Raw genomic sequence first — 20,244 nt, 5'->3', positions numbered from 1 at the left:
CGTCACAATGACGACACAATGCATCAACGCAACGTTATTTGTGGAAAATATTGACCGCGTCAAAAAACAAAACTACGTACACAAAACATAATTTCATGGTATGTCTTTTTTGATAATTTGGATTACATTTATCATCTTATAAATGCGGATTTAAAATGCAGAAGGGGGTATATAATAAATTTATCATTACTACAGTAACTTGATCCGAAGAGTTGGATCACGTCTCGTTGACAGGCGCGGATCATCAGATCAAACTCGACGCTTCGCATCTCGTGTGATCTGATGATCCGCGCCTGTCAACTCAACGTGATCCGACTCTTCGGATCAAGTTACTGTAATAATAATATATATTTCTAATGTTGGCCTTTAATATCTTTACAAATTGTAATGATATTAACATTTCTAATGTTTGCCTTTAATATCTTTACAAATTGTAATGATATTAACATTTCCTCATGAATGAACTGCAGTTTATGTATGATTTTAGATGAATTTCATTTTTGAAAATTCATGAGGGTATGAACTGCAATGCTTCACACTGGCGTACTTTTCCAGAAGCACTAAGACACTTCATGACGTATGCTGGTGTGAAGCGTCGAAGTTCAAATCCTACGTGTACATGGTGGATTTTTAAACACGAGGTCCATAGTCACTCACCTGAGTAACGTTGACTCATATTCAAAGAGCATAGTGTGCTAGTTCATTATAAAATATCACTACCTCTATACTCCTTGTGCTAGTTCATCAAAAAATATCACTATCTCTATACTTCTTGTGCTAGTTCATTATAAAATATCACTACGTCAATACTCCTTGTGCTAGTTCATTATAAAATATCACTACTCTATACTCCTTGTGCTAGTTCATTATAAAATATCACTACCTCTATACTCCTTGTGTGGTGAAGATAACGAACAGTGATCAATCTCATATCTCCTACAAGCAATACAAAATAGATAGTTGGGCAAACACGGACCCCTGGACACACCAGAGGTGGGATCAGGTGCCTAGGAGGAGTAAGCATCCCCTGTTGACCGGTCACACCCGCCGTGAGCCCCATATCCTGATCAGGTAAACGGAGTTATCCGCAGTCAAATCAGTGTGCCAAGAACAGCTTAACAATCGGTATGAAACACGTCAGACAGCATTTGACCCAATGCGAGGTTGTATTGACGAACTAGATCGTTATAACGACCATAGAATTTGCGAAATGCTGACTTCAATCGAGACTGTTGAAATCCCTGTACCATCAACTTGTTTGTCAGTAGCTTACCTCGATTTAAAAACTGACTATACCCAGAACAAGCTCTTGCATATCGAATCAGTTGAGATATATAAACACCATATGCAGGAGATAATGGAATATTGCTACATAAATGTGGGAAGTTGACGATGGAGAAGCTGAAATCATCCCGTTTGTCATACAGTTGAGTTGTCAGTTTGCCGTTAATGTCTACTTTCAATAAAATATCTAAGTATGAAGCAGAAGTGGACGACTCTGTGGTGTCCTTTATTTCGAGCTCACAGGGATATATCAAATCGACATATGAATGAAAGCTATCATTGTTAATAGACAAAATGTCATCGATATATCTAAATGTCGAATTGAAGGTCACAGCGAGAGATTTTTTCTTCTCATGTAGAAGTTTTTGAATAAATTCTGCTTCATATGAATATAAAAACAGGTCAGCTAACAAAGGAGCACAATTCGTGCCCATGGGAATTCCAACAGACTGTTGGAAGACCTGATCACCAAAGACCACCAAGATATTGTCAATGAGGAACTCTAGCATATTTTTTATTTCAACTTCAGAGTACTTGTGCGTGGAATCAGAGTGGTGTTTAACAAAGTAAGTTTTTGAATGACTGATCACTAGATATGAATATTTCCGTTTTCCGTTTTTGTTGAACAAGCAACTGTCTATGATGTCAAAAAGTCTAGTCTTTAATTTATCGTGAGGAATGGTCGTGTATAGTGTTGAAAAGTCATAGGTTTTAATGCTATTGATTTGGGAAAAATTCTGTGATTTCAAGTTTACTAAAAGTTCTTTAGAATTTTTTAGAATCCACATTTGATTAACACCACTTCTGGCATATGTAGTCGCACAGTAAGTTTGAAGTTTCTCCTTCACAGCTGTTAACATTTTCGTGAGGAGCAAAGATAGGGGCTTGGTAGAGCACTTACTGGATCCAGCAATGTATCTTTGTTTGTAAGGATTTTTATGTAGTTTAGGAATCCAGTATAGGTACGGTGCTAGTTCATTATAAAATATCACTACTCTATACTCCTTGTGCTAGTTCATCATAAAATATCACTACCTCTATACTCCTTGTGCTAGTTCATCATAAAATATCACTACTCTATACTCCTTGTGCTAGTTCATTATAAAATATCACTACCTCTATACTCCTTGTCATAGTGTGCTAGTTCATTATAAAATATCACTACTCTATACTCCTTGTGCTAGTTCATTATAAAATATCACTACCTCTATACTCCTTGTGCTAGTTCATTATAAAATATCACTACTCTATACTCCTTGTGCTAGTTCATTATAAAATATCACTATTCTATACTCCTTGTGCTAGTTCATTATAAAATATCACTACTCTATACTCCTTGTCATAGTGTGCTAGTTCATTATAAAATATCACTATTTCTATACTCCTTGTGCTAGTTCATTATAAAATATCACTACTCTATACTCCTTGTCATAGTGTGCTAGTTCATTATAAAATATCACTACTCTATATTCCTTGTGCTAGTTCATTATAAAATATCACTATTTCTATACTCCTTGTGCTAGTTCATTATAAAATATCACTACTCTATATTCCTTGTGCTAGTTCATTATAAAATATCACTACCTCTATACTTCTTGTGCTAGTTCATTATAAAACATCACTACTCTATACTCCTTGTGCTAGTTCATTATAAAATATCACTACTCTATACTCCTTGTCATAGTGTGCTAGTTCATTATAAAATATCACTACTCTATACTCCTTGTGCTAGTTCATTATAAAATATCACTACCTCTATACTCCTTGTCATAGTGTGCTAGTTCATTATAAAATATCACTACCTCTATACTCCTTGTCATAGTGTGCTAGTTCATTATAAAATATCACTACTCTATACTCCTTGTGCTAGTTCATTATAAAATATCACTACTCTATATTCCTTGTGCTAGTTCATTATAAAATATCACTACCTCTACTCCTTGTGCTAGTTCATTATAAAATATCACTACCTCTTTACTCCTTGTGCTAGTTCATCATAAAATATCACTACTCTATACTCCTTGTGCTAGTTCATTATAAAATATCACTACTCTATACTCCTTGTGCTAGTTCATTATAAAATATCACTACTCTATACTCCTTGTGCTAGTTCATTATAAAACATCACTACCTCTATACTCCTTGTGCTAGTTCATTATAAAATATCACTACCTCTATACTCCTTGTGCTAGTTCATTATAAAATATCACTACTCTATATTCCTTGTGCTAGTTCATTATAAAATATCACTACCTCTATACACCTTGTGCTAGTTCATCATAAAATATCACTACTCTATACTCCTTGTGCTAGTTCATCATAAAATATCACTACTCTATACTCCTTGTGCTAGTTCATTATAAAATATCACTACCTCTATACTCCTTGTCATAGTGTGCTAGTTCATTATAAAATATCACTACTCTATATTCCTTGTGCTAGTTCATTATAAAATATCACTACTCTATACTCCTTGTGCTAGTTCATCATAAAATATCACTACCTCTATACTCCTTGTGCTAGTTCATTATAAAATACCACTACCTCTATACTCCTTGTGCTAGTTCATTATAAAATATCACTACCTCTATACTCCTTGTCATAGTGTGCTAGTTCATTATAAAATATCACTACTCTATACTCCTTGTGCTAGTTCATTATAAAATATCACTACCTCTATACACCTTGTGCTAGTTCATTATAAAATATCACTACTCTATACTCCTTGTGCTAGTTCATTATAAAATATCACTACCTCTATACTCCTTGTGCTAGTTCATTATAAAATATCACTACTCTATACTCCTTGTGCTAGTTCATTATAAAATATCACTATTCTATACTCCTTGTGCTAGTTCATTATAAAATATCACTACCTCTATACTCCTTGTGCTAGTTCATTATAAAATATCACTACTCTATACTCCTTGTGCTAGTTCATTATAAAATATCACTACTCTATACTCCTTGTCATAGTGTGCTAGTTCATTATAAAATATCACTATTCTATACTCCTTGTGCTAGTTCATCATAAAATATCACTACTCTATACTCCTTGTGCTAGTTCATTATAAAATATCACTACTCTATACTCCTTGTCATAGTGTGCTAGTTCATCATAAAATATCACTACCTCTATACTCCTTGTGCTAGTTCATTATAAAATATCACTACTCTATACTCCTTGTGCTAGTTCATTATAAAATATCACTACTCTATACTCCTTGTCATAGTGTGCTAGTTCATTATAAAATATCACTACATCTATACTCCTTGTCATAGTGTGCTAGTTCATTATAAAATATCACTACTCTATACTCCTTGTCATAGTGTGCTAGTTCATTATAAAATATCACTACTCTATACTCCTTGTCATAGTGTGCTAGTTCATTATAAAATATCACTACCTCTATACTCCTTGTCATAGTGTGCTAGTTCATTATAAAATATCACTACCTCTATACTCCTTGTTCTAGTTCATTATAAAATATCACTACTCTATATTCCTTGTGCTAGTTCATTATAAAATATCACTACCTCTATACTCCTTGTGCTAGTTCATTATAAAATATCACTACCTCTATACTCCTTGTGCTAGTTCATTATAAAATATCACTACCTCTATACTCCTTGTGCTAGTTCATTATAAAATATCACTACTCTATACTCCTTGTGCTAGTTCATTATAAAATATCACTACTCTATACTCCTTGTGCTAGTTCATCATAAAATATCACTACCTCTATACTCCTTGTGCTAGTTCATTATAAAATATCACTACTCTATACTCCTTGTGCTAGTTCATTATAAAATATCACTACTCTATACTCCTTGTCATAGTGTGCTAGTTCATTATAAAATATCACTACCTCTATACTCCTTGTGCTAGTTCATTATAAAATATCACTACTCTATACTCCTTGTGCTAGTTCATTATAAAATATCACTACTCTATACTCCTTGTCATAGTGTGCTAGTTCATTATAAAATATCGCTACATCTATACTCCTTGTCATAGTGTGCTAGTTCATTATAAAATATCACTACTCTATACTCCTTGTCATAGTGTGCTAGTTCATTATAAAATATCACTACTCTATACTCCTTGTCATAGTGTGCTAGTTCATTATAAAATATCACTACCTCTATACTCCTTGTCATAGTGTGCTAGTTCATTATAAAATATCACTACCTCTATACTCCTTGTGCTAGTTCATTATAAAATATCACTACTCTATATTCCTTGTGCTAGTTCATTATAAAATATCACTACCTCTATACTCCTTGTGCTAGTTCATTATAAAATATCACTACCTCTATACTCCTTGTGCTAGTTCATTATAAAATATCACTACCTCTATACTCCTTGTGCTAGTTCATTATAAAATATCACTACTCTATACTCCTTGTGCTAGTTCATTATAAAATATCACTACTCTATACTCCTTGTGCTAGTTCATCATAAAATATCACTACCTCTATACTCCTTGTGCTAGTTCATTATAAAATATCACTACTCTATACTCCTTGTCATAGTGTGCTAGTTCATTATAAAATATCACTACTCTATACTCCTTGTCATAGTGTGCTAGTTCATTATAAAATATCACTACTCTACACTCCTTGTCATAGTGTGCTAGTTCATTATAAAATATCACTACTCTATATTCCTTGTGCTAGTTCATTATAAAATATCACTACTCTATACTCCTTGTGCTAGTTCATTATAAAATATCACTACCTCTATACTCCTTGTGCTAGTTCATCATAAAATATCACTACCTCTATACTCCTTGTGCTAGTTCATTATAAAATATCACTACTCTATACTCCTTGTGCTAGTTCATTATAAAATATCACTACTCTATACTCCTTGTCATAGTGTGCTAGTTCATCATAAAATATCACTACCTCTATACTCCTTGTGCTAGTTCATTATAAAATATCACTACTCTATACTCCTTGTGCTAGTTCATTATAAAATATCACTACTCTATACTCCTTGTGCTAGTTCATTATAAAATATCACTACTCTATACTCCTTGTGCTAGTTCATTATAAAATATCACTACTCTATACTCCTTGTCATAGTGTGCTAGTTCATTATAAAATATCACTACCTCTATACTCCTTGTGCTAGTTCATCATAAAATATCACTACTCTATACTCCTTGTCATAGTGTGCTAGTTCATTATAAAATATCACTACATCTATACTCCTTGTGCTAGTTCATTATAAAATACCACTACCTCTATACTTCTTGTGCTAGTTCATCATAAAATATCACTACCTCTATACTCCTTGTGCTAGTTCATTATAAAATATCACTACTCTATACTCCTTGTGCTAGCTCATTATAAAATATCACTACTCTATACTCCTTGTGCTAGTTCATTATAAAATATCACTACATCTATACTCCTTGTGCTAGTTCATTATAAAATATCACTACTCTATACTCCTTGTGCTAGTTCATTATAAAATATCACTACTCTATACTCCTTGTGCTAGTTCATTATAAAATATCACTACTCTATACTCCTTGTCATAGTGTGCTAGTTCATTATAAAATATCACTACCTCTATACTCCTTGTGCTAGTTCATTATAAAATATCACTACTCTATACTCCTTGTGCTAGTTCATTATAAAATATCACTACTCTATACTCCTTGTCATAGTGTGCTAGTTCATTATAAAATATCACTACATCTATACTCCTTGTCATAGTGTGCTAGTTCATTATAAAATATCACTACTCTATACTCCTTGTCATAGTGTGCTAGTTCATTATAAAATATCACTACTCTATACTCCTTGTCATAGTGTGCTAGTTCATTATAAAATATCACTACCTCTATACTCCTTGTCATAGTGTGCTAGTTCATTATAAAATATCACTACCTCTATACTCCTTGTGCTAGTTCATTATAAAATATCACTACCTCTATACTCCTTGTCATAGTGTGCTAGTTCATCATAAAATATCACTACTCTATACTCCTTGTGCTAGTTCATTATAAAATATCACTACTCTATACTCCTTGTGCTAGTTCATTATAAAATATCACTACCTCTATACTCCTTGTGCTAGTTCATTATAAAATATCACTACTCTATACTCCTTGTGCTAGTTCATTATAAAATATCACTACTCTATATTCCTTGTGCTAGTTCATTATAAAATATCACTACCTCTATACTCCTTGTGCTAGTTCATTATAAAATATCACTACCTCTATACTCCTTGTGCTAGTTCATTATAAAATATCACTACTCTATACTCCTTGTCATAGTGTGCTAGTTCATTATAAAATATCACTACTCTATACTCCTTGTCATAGTGTGCTAGTTCATTATAAAATATCACTACCTCTATACTCCTTGTCATAGTGTGCTAGTTCATTATAAAATACCACTACCTCTATACTCCTTGTGCTAGTTCATTATAAAATATCACTACTCTATACTCCTTGTCATAGTGTGCTAGTTCATTATAAAATATCACTACTCTATACTCCTTGTCATAGTGTGCTAGTTCATTATAAAATATCACTACCTCTATACTCCTTGTCATAGTGTGCTAGTTCATTATAAAATATCACTACTCTATACTCCTTGTGCTAGTTCATTATAAAATATCACTACCTCTATACTCCTTGTCATAGTGTGCTAGTTCATTATAAAATATCACTACTCTATACTCCTTGTGCTAGTTCATCATAAAATATCACTACCTCTATACTCCTTGTGCTAGTTCATTATAAAATATCACTACTCTATACTCCTTGTGCTAGTTCATTATAAAATATCACTACTCTATACTCCTTGTGCTAGTTCATTATAAAATATCACTACCTCTATACTCCTTGCCATAGTGCGATAGTTCATTATAAAATATCACTACCTCTATACTCCTTGCCATAGTGCGATAGTTCATTATAAAATATCACTACCTCTATACTCCTTGTCATAGTGTGCTAGTTCATTATAAAATATCACTACATCTATACTCCTTGTCATAGTGTGCTAGTTCATTATAAAATATCACTACTCTATACTCCTTGTCATAGTGTGCTAGTTCATTATAAAATATCACTACTCTATACTCCTTGTCATAGTGTGCTAGTTCATTATAAAATATCACTACCTCTATACTCCTTGTCATAGTGTGCTAGTTCATTATAAAATATCACTACCTCTATACTCCTTGTGCTAGTTCATTATAAAATATCACTACTCTATACTCCTTGTGCTAGTTCATTATAAAATATCACTATCTCTATACTTCTTGTGCTAGTTCATTATAAAATATCACTACTCTATACCCCTTGTGCTAGTTCATTATAAAATATCACTACCTCTATACTCCTTGTGCTAGTTCATTATAAAATATCACTACTCTATACTCCTTGTGCTAGTTCATTATAAAATATCACTATTTCTATACTCCTTGTGCTAGTTCATTATAAAATATCACTACCTCTATACTCCTTGTGCTAGTTCATTATAAAATATCACTACTCTATACTCCTTGTGCTAGTTCATTATAAAATATCACTACTCTATACTCCTTGTCATAGTGTGCTAGTTCATCATAAAATATCACTACCTCTATACTCCTTGTGCTAGTTCATTATAAAATATCACTACTCTATACTCCTTGTGCTAGTTCATTATAAAATATCACTACTCTATACTCCTTGTGCTAGTTCATTATAAAATATCACTACTCTATACTCCTTGTGCTAGTTCATTATAAAATATCACTACTCTATACTCCTTGTCATAGTGTGCTAGTTCATTATAAAATATCACTACCTCTATACTCCTTGTGCTAGTTCATCATAAAATATCACTACTCTATACTCCTTGTCATAGTGTGCTAGTTCATTATAAAATATCACTACATCTATACTCCTTGTCATAGTGTGCTAGTTCATTATAAAATATCACTACCTCTATACTCCTTGTGCTAGTTCATTATAAAATATCACTACCTCTATACTTCTTGTGCTAGTTCATCATAAAATATCACTACCTCTATACTCCTTGTGCTAGTTCATTATAAAATATCACTACTCTATACTCCTTGTGCTAGCTCATTATAAAATATCACTACTCTATACTCCTTGTGCTAGTTCATTATAAAATATCACTACATCTATACTCCTTGTGCTAGTTCATTATAAAATATCACTACTCTATACTCCTTGTGCTAGTTCATTATAAAATATCACTACTCTATATTCCTTGTGCTAGTTCATTATAAAATATCACTACTCTATACTCCTTGTCATAGTGTGCTAGTTCATTATAAAATATCACTACCTCTATACTCCTTGTGCTAGTTCATTATAAAATATCACTACTCTATACTCCTTGTGCTAGTTCATTATAAAATATCACTACTCTATACTCCTTGTCATAGTGTGCTAGTTCATTATAAAATATCACTACATCTATACTCCTTGTCATAGTGTGCTAGTTCATTATAAAATATCACTACTCTATACTCCTTGTCATAGTGTGCTAGTTCATTATAAAATATCACTACTCTATACTCCTTGTCATAGTGTGCTAGTTCATTATAAAATATCACTACCTCTATACTCCTTGTCATAGTGTGCTAGTTCATTATAAAATATCACTACTCTATACTCCTTGTGCTAGTTCATTATAAAATATCACTACTCTATACTCCTTGTGCTAGTTCATTATAAAATATCACTACCTCTATACTCCTTGTGCTAGTTCATTATAAAATATCACTACCTCTATACTCCTTGTCATAGTGTGCTAGTTCATCATAAAATATCACTACTCTATACTCCTTGTGCTAGTTCATTATAAAATATCACTACTCTATACTCCTTGTGCTAGTTCATTATAAAATATCACTACTCTATACTCCTTGTGCTAGTTCATTATAAAATATCACTACCTCTACTCCTTGTGCTAGTTCATTATAAAATATCACTACCTCTATACTCCTTGTGCTAGTTCATTATAAAATATCACTACTCTATACTCCTTGTGCTAGTTCATTATAAAATATCACTACTCTATACTCCTTGTGCTAGTTCATTATAAAATATCACTACTCTATACTCCTTGTGCTAGTTCATTATAAAATATCACTAACTCTATACTCCTTGTGCTAGTTCATTATAAAATATCACTATTCTATACTCCTTGTGCTAGTTCATTATAAAATATCACTATTCTATACTCCTTGTGCTAGTTCATTATAAAATATCACTACTCTATACTCCTTGTGCTAGTTCATTATAAAATATCACTACTCTATACTCCTTGTGCTAGTTCATTATAAAATATCACTATTCTATACTCCTTGTGCTAGTTCATTATAAAATATCACTACCTCTATACTCCTTGTGCTAGTTCATTATAAAATATCACTACTCTATACTCCTTGTCATAGTGTGCTAGTTCATTATAAAATATCACTACCTCTATACTCCTTGTGCTAGTTCATTATAAAATATCACTACTCTATACTCCTTGTGCTAGTTCATTATAAAATATCACTACTCTATACTCCTTGTGCTAGTTCATTATAAAATATCACTACCTCTATACTCCTTGTCATAGTGTGCTAGTTCATTATAAAATATCACTACCTCTATACTCCTTGTGCTAGTTCATTATAAAATATCACTACTCTATACTCCTTGTCATAGTGTGCTAGTTCATTATAAAATATCACTACCTCTATACTCCTTGTGCTAGTTCATTATAAAATATCACTACCTCTATACTCCTTGTCATAGTGTGCTAGTTCATTATAAAATATCACTACTCTATACTCCTTGTGCTAGTTCATTATAAAATATCACTACTCTATACTCCTTGTGCTAGTTCATCATAAAATATCACTACCTCTATACTCCTTGTGCTAGTTCATTATAAAATATCACTACTCTATACTCCTTGTGCTAGTTCATTATAAAATATCACTACTCTATATTCCTTGTGCTAGTTCATTATAAAATATCACTACTCTATACTCCTTGTGCTAGTTCATTATAAAATATCACTACCTCTATACTCCTTGCCATAATGGGATAGTTCATCGGTGAAGAGCTCGATCACCTTCTTAACCATATCCTCTCCAATCATTTGGGCAACTTGCAGCTAAAACAAAAAATTCAGTTTGCATTCCAGTATCTTGTGAGTTAAAAATAACATAAAAATCCTCTGAGATTAAAAATTTAAATCATTTCTTGATTTGACAACAATTTTCAATATATATTGTAGAATATTTATTATATGTAGAGCTGATTTATGACATTTTGTCCGATCTTCGGATCACCTACTACAGTGCATACAATGTCATGTATTTATAGTAATAAATGAGTTGTACAAAAAACAATTATGTTTTCAGAATTAAGCTTTATGATTCAGGACATGTAATTCAAAATCAATGAAATGCATAACAGAATGCTCAATATGTAATGATTAGTATCAAAACTAGAACTGTCCTTTTGGAACTAATACTAATAACACCAACACTATCACTATTGGCACACTATCACTATATAATTGATAAATACAGACTTCCTCAGATCAAACCAGTAGTCTAATCAAATGGTCATCTAGTATTTTTTTTTTATTGAAAATGTTGCTTTATAAAGGAAATCTATGAATCCATCCAATAAATAGGATATTCAAAGAATTTAATTGTTTCTCTTATTTTGGTACATGGTTTAAAAATTACTGCTAGAGCATGAACATCTCATGGTGATACACTCATTTGTCAAATATGGTATGCCTATGTCAAAGAACAAAGAAGTCGATCATGGCCCTGACACGAATCCATTGTAAAAACCTATAATTTTGACCTTGAGGTCAAGGTCATATGGAGGTCATGAAGGTATATGACACATTATATCATGGTGATACACTCATGTGTCAAATATGGTATGCCTGTGTCAAAGAACAAAGAAGTTATGGCCCGGACACGAATCCATTGTAAAAATACCCTTTAATTTTGACCTTGAGGTCAAGGTCATATAGAGGTCATGAAGGTACTCGACACATCATCTCATGGTGATCCACCTGTGTGCCAAATATGGTATGCCTAAGTCAAAGAACAAAGAAGTTATGGCCCGGACACGAATCTGCACAGACAGACAGACGTTCGGGGGGTATAAAAATCATACGTCACATTTTATTACATGACGTCAGTCACACTGACGTATGGATCGCGATTTGTCATTTGCTTATATTTTCTTGTGTTAGATTTCCTATTAGTGACAACGTTGCATGTAAGTTTTCATGTGGTAGAAATTTTCAGAGTTAAAAGCCGCAAATCATTACATTTTCTGATATTTGCAGACTTACTTTGGGTCAGCTTAGACAATGCAATTTCCCGTATTTTTTCAGTCTGTCGGAGATGAGCGACTTCAAAGTCGATCTCTAAAGGGCAGCGAAATGCACATTGTATAGCCTACACATATTTTCTGTCATGACAAACTTCACCTTCGATTCAATATTTTGATAAATAGGCTCCATAGAACTAAGATTAAAGATGGCTGCCTTCACAGCTAGACGCTTCGTCATTGTTGCTAAGTAATAATTTATGTACATTTTGATAAACGATTGTTAGGATCTTTGTCTCTTGCATTAAATTATAAGGAATGACTTTAATTCTGGGACAAATTATACGAGGATAACCTGGTTTGGGTCAGTTTACACTTTTTTATAACAAGCATAAATTCATTTCAACAGCATTGAATTCCCTCACCCAAAGATATTTTGTACCAAGTTTGGTTGAAATTGGCCTAGTGATTCTGGGAAGTTAAAAATGTTAATGAAGGCAACAACAATAAGAGACAATCAAATTTTGATCTGAAAACTCACCTGAGCTTTTAAAGCTAAGATGTGGGCCTATTCACAAAATATGACTAAGATCAAAATTTAAAAATGCTGTAATTTTCTTTTTTTCATTTCTTGTAAACTTTCTGAATTCATATGTAAAGTACATCCATGTTTTATAAAAGTTGAATACATACTAATGACCTTGTGATCGGTATTTCATTATCAGACAGAATTATTTTTTCAGCTTAGTCGTAAGATATTTTGTGATTAGATGAGTTAAAACTTGACAAACAAACTCTTGCATTAGTTGCCTTCTTTCATGTGGGAGAAAATCTAATATTAATGACAGATGCTAATTAGCAAAGAAAGCAATGAATAATAAGATAAAATAAGACTATTACGTTTTGCTCCATCATTTGAAATATGATGACTGGCAGAGAGGTGGAGTAATAACCGTCGCCATCTGCATCAGGATGTTCAGCGCGATACCAATCCTACAAAAATAAATGCTGAATAATGCTCGCAAATATATGTAATGCACGTGAACTAAGTGTTGAAAACAATAAAGTCATATTGAAATACAACCAACACATACAAAAACCCATAGGAAAGCTGTCATAGGAGTAACAAAAATGGTACAAAATACGTCGTCACAAGCTTATGAGGGGTGTTTTTATTCAGGAGTTTGTTTTTTAGGACATTGATTAGCAAACACAGCAAAAACGCCAGGAGTTGTAGAACTTTAGTTGAGGTTGTAGCAGTCAGCATAAGGCTGTGACATACTTCCTTTTGCAATGTTTGGATAAAAGGGGAGATAGCTTAAAACTTGTGAAAGGAAGTAGACAGACAAACCAAGAGCCCTGTGAGTAAAATATTTTGACAAAAAATTATCAAGTTTTCAATAACATGTGATTTTTTTTCAAACATCAAAGAAATTAGAAAATTGTTGGGAAGCAAAATCCTTGAAATACACACATCTTCAATTTCTTCTCAAAGGCCCTAGCTAGAAAACTGTGAGAAAAATTAAATAAACATAAAAACTAAAATCCATGCACATCTTAAACACACATACGAACAATCTGTAAAATAAGAAGGTTCTCACTTGAAAACTGTAGGAGGAGTTAGACAGAAAAATCATGTACCCTCCATATAACATTAATACATGTACCACGTACCCTCCTTCTAACATTAATATCATGTACCCTTCATATAACATTAATATCAAATAAAGGGGCAAAACTCCAGTAAGAGAGGTCAACATGGATCCAAACTGCAACATGATCAAGAGTGACCCACAGAGAAGCAGCAAGTTTCAGCGTGATAAGTGACAGAGAGAATTTTTTTTTAGAAAACTCCGAATGGACATATTCACTGTTTAAAGATTGTTGTATAAAAAAGGGATTGGGAATAATTCATTGAGAAGCCTGTCAACTTGATTTTCCTGCTGGTCATTTAAATAAAATGACATCAATTCCAAATACCATATATTGTGTTGATCCACATGAAATCATCTTCCTTGTTGAAAAATATTGTTAATCATCTATTTGCTGTCTATTATCATTATCCTTCAGAATAATAACAGTAAATCTGACATTGGTTTGAAACAGGTCACGTGCAGTTGTGATGTCTCCCTAATGAAATGACATCAGTGGTCAAAGTCTGAGAGATAACATTAGCAAGCGATAACTCCTAATAATTTTTTAACAAGAGTACTGCAAACGGTACATAATACGCCCGTGAAATGCTTACATAGGGTGTTTTTCTTGAGCCATAATTTGTAGAAATTTGCTTCAGGTAGTATCAGCCATCATTAGGCTGTGACATACTTTCTTTGCATAATATGAATATTTCCTTAAAATAAAATGGACTGAGTTGAACAACCTGTAATTTTCTCAAAAATTGAAGGAAATCAAAATCCTTGCCACATGCACATCTTCAATACCCATACAAATACTCTGTAAAATAAGATGGTCCTCACTTGAAAATTGTGGGAGGAGTTAGCCAGACAAATTATGTACCCTCCATATAACAATAATTTTCAAATAAAGGGGCAACACTCCTGCAAGAGAGGTCAAAATGAATAAAAATTGCAACAAGATCTTGAGTGATCCACAAAGAAGCTACATAGCAAGTTTCAGCTTGATATGTGACAGAGAAATGAAATTAGAAACAGAAAACCCCGAACTGATGGACGTACAGATGGGTTGACAGATGGACGGACGGACGGACGAACGGATGTACAGACATTGCTGTACCATAATATGTCCCGTCTAAAGACGGGTGTATAAAAATGGGCTTGGAAGACCTTGTTATTTGGTGATGTCACTGATTCACCCTTGGGGATGTCGCATTTTGCAAAAAGTACTGAATCAGATGCAGATGCCAAAACATTAATTTGTGATGACAATATCTCCGCAAATATTAAACAGTCCACAAAAGCTTTGCTAACTGCTTTGGACCATCAGTAGAAAATGACAAGAGCATGGACTCCAATACGTATTCAGTGAAGGAAATTCCAGATATCTTATTCACATTTATCCAGACATCAGGAAGAAAAACGATGACGAGTGCAAACTTTCAGCATTGCACACTCTGAGATTACCCTCTACGCTGTATTGCTATTGTTATCCTAATCTTTCATGAGGTCTTGCTTGATATTTTTTAAAATACCAATAGGGTATAGGAGTACTGATATTACTAAAGATATAGACTGAAAGAGGACAAACTCCTCACCCTGTCAGTCAGTTTATAGGTATATATATATAGAAGTACAGACATTACTAGAGATATAGAATGAAAGAAGACAAACCACATGTTCCTCATCACGTCAGTCAGTTTATAGCGTGAGAAAACAAAGCTCACATCAGCCATTGAGAAAGGAGAATTAAAAAATACATACAACAGCTCCACCCAGAATCTTAAAATTCCAGTTTGTCTAATGTAGAAGGTGTGGTTTGATATAATGTTTTTCCTCTGCAGAAGAGAACAAGAGAATCTTCCAGCGATGACCAAAGACATTTTTTAAGTTGCTACTGATGGCTTCGGGAGAGAGTACATTTATCGGGATATCAATGCAGTGGACAAAAATCACAGGAAGATACGACTGCTACCGGCGTCAGAGAGGACTAAGAACCAAAACGTACATCTTGCCATCGACAGCCTTTGATCTCATAAAATTTATTTACTTTCAATAAAGAAAGATCAATCAATCTATGCTTGTGTTTCTAAAGAAAGATCAATCTATGCTTGTGTTTCTAAAAACACTATTTTTCAAACAGGTCATCCAAACTGTCCAGTCCTGGAGGTAAGAAGTACATGTATCTATCAAGCTACACCCTGTAATGAATTACCTGTGCCTGCCGACGTGAATTCCTTCAGAGAGAGATGGACACTAGTATACGAAGCATTTTATCAGAATTTTTTAATCTAAAACGTTATACCTAATATAGGCAGGCACGTCTAGTCCAAAACCTACAACCACCACGCAATACGAGCGACAGTATGACTGATGTGAACAACTTTTCTAGTCGTTATATTACATCAGTATCCGGCCACAGATCAGAAACTTCTTTAAATATGAGCAAAGTAAGTACAAAAATGGAAACAAGGCATGAAGGTTTTCTGTCTAGTTTGATAGGAGAGTCTGTGACAAAACTCACTGAATCATCAACCTGCCACTCGAGCAAATAAATCAACAGTTGGAATGTGTGTCCCTTCGCACATAAAAGAAGAAAATTGAGAAATTCACTCCCACAGACGGACTCTGTGTACATCCCGTGGGTGCAGTCTCAATTGGTGTGCAAGAAAATTCCACAAACATCACAAATCAAACACCATTGAATTTTGAATCTTTGGCCAGTAATGACAATTTTATACCATACATATTTAACTGGATGTGTGGTAAATGTTCATGCAAACAATATATGAAGTATTCATTTCAATCATGGCTTCCATGCTTTGGTACCTTAATTTGTCTATTACTACTCTAAAACAATAAAATTTGATGATGTAGTATACCACCTTAAAGGGGCATGTGCCATGTTTTTGTTTACATATAGATTGCTTAATAATAGAAAATAGCATGTTTAAAACAAAACTGATATGTGCTTAACACTAGAAACTATCTAATTGTGTTCAGAATTAACTTGTAAATTGAAAAATCTGCTTTAAACGAACTTTAGCTAGTATATTTAACCTATGTAAACAAAAACATGGCACGAGCCTTGTTTACATAACAATGAATTGCGAGCTCTGTATCTCCCACACACCTCGACAACTGACATTCATATTTTTGCTGACCATTAGAAATACCTTAGTTAAGCATTCTATACATTAAAAATAAGGGCACCAATAAACTGGTACATGATATGCCCGCAAACAATACTGACCCAGGAATTTGAACAAGTAAGAAAGGATTATCCACAAAAGGATTTTGTCTGAGTTGCAATAACAATGTATTTTGGATTAAACAAATGTAAATCCAAGGGCTGTAACTCCTTCAAAAATAGTGGGACAGCATTCCCCTTGTAATATACACATCTACATATTGTTATCTTTTTTTGAACCAAGTTTCATCAAAATTCCTTAAAGGGTTAAGGAGGAGGTGCAAAGACAAAAGAATTTTGAATAGAAAAAGTTAAGTCCGAGGGCCACAACTCCTTTAAAAAACATTGGACAGCATTTCCCTTGCAATATACACAGCTCCACATTGTGATCTTTCTTTGTACATGTACCAAGTTTCATCAAAATCCCCAAAGGGTTTAAGAGGAGTTGCTAAGAAAAAGATAAAGGGACAGACAAACGGATGACAGTGGTATAGCATAATATGTCCACATCTTTATGCGGGCATATAAAAATGGAAAAACAAAATTTGAGAATTTTCTGCTCAAATTTTGTCTGCATGCCCCTATAACTTTGATTAAGTATTCAAATTCAAAAAGATATTAAAAAAAAATTATGGCCTTATTAAAATAACTCTAAAACTAATCAAATCAGACTCAGTACTGCATTACCATTAATTCTCCTCACCTTTTGGTCCTGAGTCAAGGAATTTTTGGTCCACTCCATTATATTCAACTTCATGGTCTTTAGGTATCTATAAATATCCAATTTGACATCATATTAGATTCCTGTAGCATGAATTTAAAGCACATGCACCACAACAACTGCAATCATTCATTTTCCTGTAAGTCATACCCAATGTTTCTCAATATGATTTTTCATGATATTTCTTGTCTTATCTTGTTCCTACAATAAAAACTTGGGGGTATATTACCAGGTTTGTCTCAGAGTTACAATACTTTGATAGTAAAATGTAAACTGAACTTTTATGATTGTTACGTACTACGATATCATAATATCTGAGAGTCTTGTTGAAAAAAAAAATCCAGACATTTTTTCCTATATACATGTATAGGGGATATTCAATGCTTTGTAGTTGGATGTGGAATTTATTTCACGAGTAAGACAGGATTTTAAAAATATTTTCACGAGTGCGAAGCATGAGTGAAAATATCAGGGGAAAAAATCTTGTCTTATGGGTGAAATGAATTACATATCCAACAAAAAAAAACCACATTGAATTTTCTGTCTATTACATTTTCTTTGGTTTTAGAACATGTTTATTTCAAATCGTAAAGGATGTGTAGTAACTACATGTATATACAACATGACATCACAACCAGTTCTTATTCTCACTGTAGTAAAAATATCATTCTTATTCAATGGAAATGTAATAAAATTACATCTCTGACAACATTGAGAAAATGAAGTTGTCTAACAAAACACTTATAAACTGATAACTCAGAAAATAGCAACTGTTAATCTTTTTTTTATAATAGAGAATACAGTTTAGGTTTGGAACCCAAACTATTTTTCTGCACATTCTTGGATGAAGTACAACCTGTTTCATATTCACGTGCAGTGTTTGGTTTAATTCTCCATTCACATTCACATGCAGTGTTTAGTTTTATTCTCCATTCACGTGCTGTGTTTAATTCAATTCTCCATTCACATTCACCAGATAAAAGGTTTTTGATCAAATTCCCTAACAGCTCTTAATATCCACAGCTGAAGGATTATTTCACCTACATGAATAGTACACCTACACTAGCTGACCACGTGACACAGGGACACACACTGTACGGGTATATTAATGGAGGAGGGTCTCTAATGAACCATTTCTACCTTTATTAATTACTTTGGATGTCTCATCTTACTGATTTTGTAGTTCATCCACAGCCGTCGTCTCTAACAGTGGACCAAATTCTTTGGTGTCAAAGTCCAATGCTGGGTGTTTCATAAGTTCTGGTGAACTGCAAAACATGTCATTTGAGATGAGTCTGTTTGTACAGCTAAACCTGACTAACCTAACACAGTATAATATGTCTTACTGTGAAATCCAACCCTAAATTCTCTGTAAATTCTATTTTTTTCCATGAACTTTAGTTATACACTAATGACTATGCGAAACCTACACATCTGAAGGGACTGTTTCACGTTTTTTGAAGTGTTTTTTTTATCTTTGATGTTAAAGGTTTGCACCTGAGCGTTAGAGTATTGTCAATTTTTTGGGAAGTGCATTTTTGATTTCTACATTGAAGGAGAATTAGGAAAATGGTGCCTCAATGCTTGTTATTGAACTACAATGTTCTAAACATGACCTTTTGAACTTAAAATTGACTCAAAGTTAAGATTTATTCAATTAAACTTGATTTGTCTATTGGTGTCAACACAACATAAGCAACACAAATCAATCATTACATAAAATAGACACATAATCATGTCTTCTAACAATAAAGATTTAAAAAGTTTATAACTAGAAATGGAAATGAATGACCTTTTTGCACTTGATATACGAAAAAATTCATAATATAAAATTTGAGATTTTGAAAGGACATAATGTATTAGTATTAGTGTCAATTTCTAAAATTTCACAAAATTTGCAAGGTTTTATCTTATAAATTACAATGGAATTAAAACAAGTGGAGGTTGGATATCAAATTTTCAAATTATTGGCAAAAATAATGAATTTTTATACAAAATTTCGAGTAAATCATTTCAAACTGTTTTTGAGTGTTCTGTTTGGAAAAATATATCAACCAAATTAATAAATTA

At 33.0% G+C, this 20,244-nt stretch overlaps 1 protein-coding gene across 2 annotated transcripts in view; it reads right to left on the bottom strand.

Annotated features, from left to right (window-relative positions):
- Positions 1-20,244, bottom strand: part of LOC125646866 (exocyst complex component 3-like) — a 75,995-nt gene that overhangs the window by 12,712 nt on the left and 43,039 nt on the right. For both annotated transcript variants that reach the window (XM_048873448.2, XM_048873449.2), the window contains exons 13-16: positions 19,347-19,442; positions 18,157-18,223; positions 13,530-13,622; positions 11,349-11,442 (exon numbers count right to left, since the gene is read on the bottom strand). In XM_048873448.2, the coding sequence (XP_048729405.1) occupies positions 11,349-11,442; positions 13,530-13,622; positions 18,157-18,223; positions 19,347-19,442 (350 nt within the window). The remainder of the gene's footprint in view (positions 1-11,348; positions 11,443-13,529; positions 13,623-18,156; positions 18,224-19,346; positions 19,443-20,244) is intronic.

Source organism: Ostrea edulis, chromosome 6 (genome assembly GCF_947568905.1).
Source record: "Ostrea edulis chromosome 6, xbOstEdul1.1, whole genome shotgun sequence".
Lineage (NCBI taxonomy): Eukaryota > Metazoa > Mollusca > Bivalvia > Ostreida > Ostreidae > Ostrea > Ostrea edulis.
The sequence above is the reverse complement of the archived record's forward strand: the minus strand, read 5'-3'. Positions and strand labels throughout refer to the sequence as shown.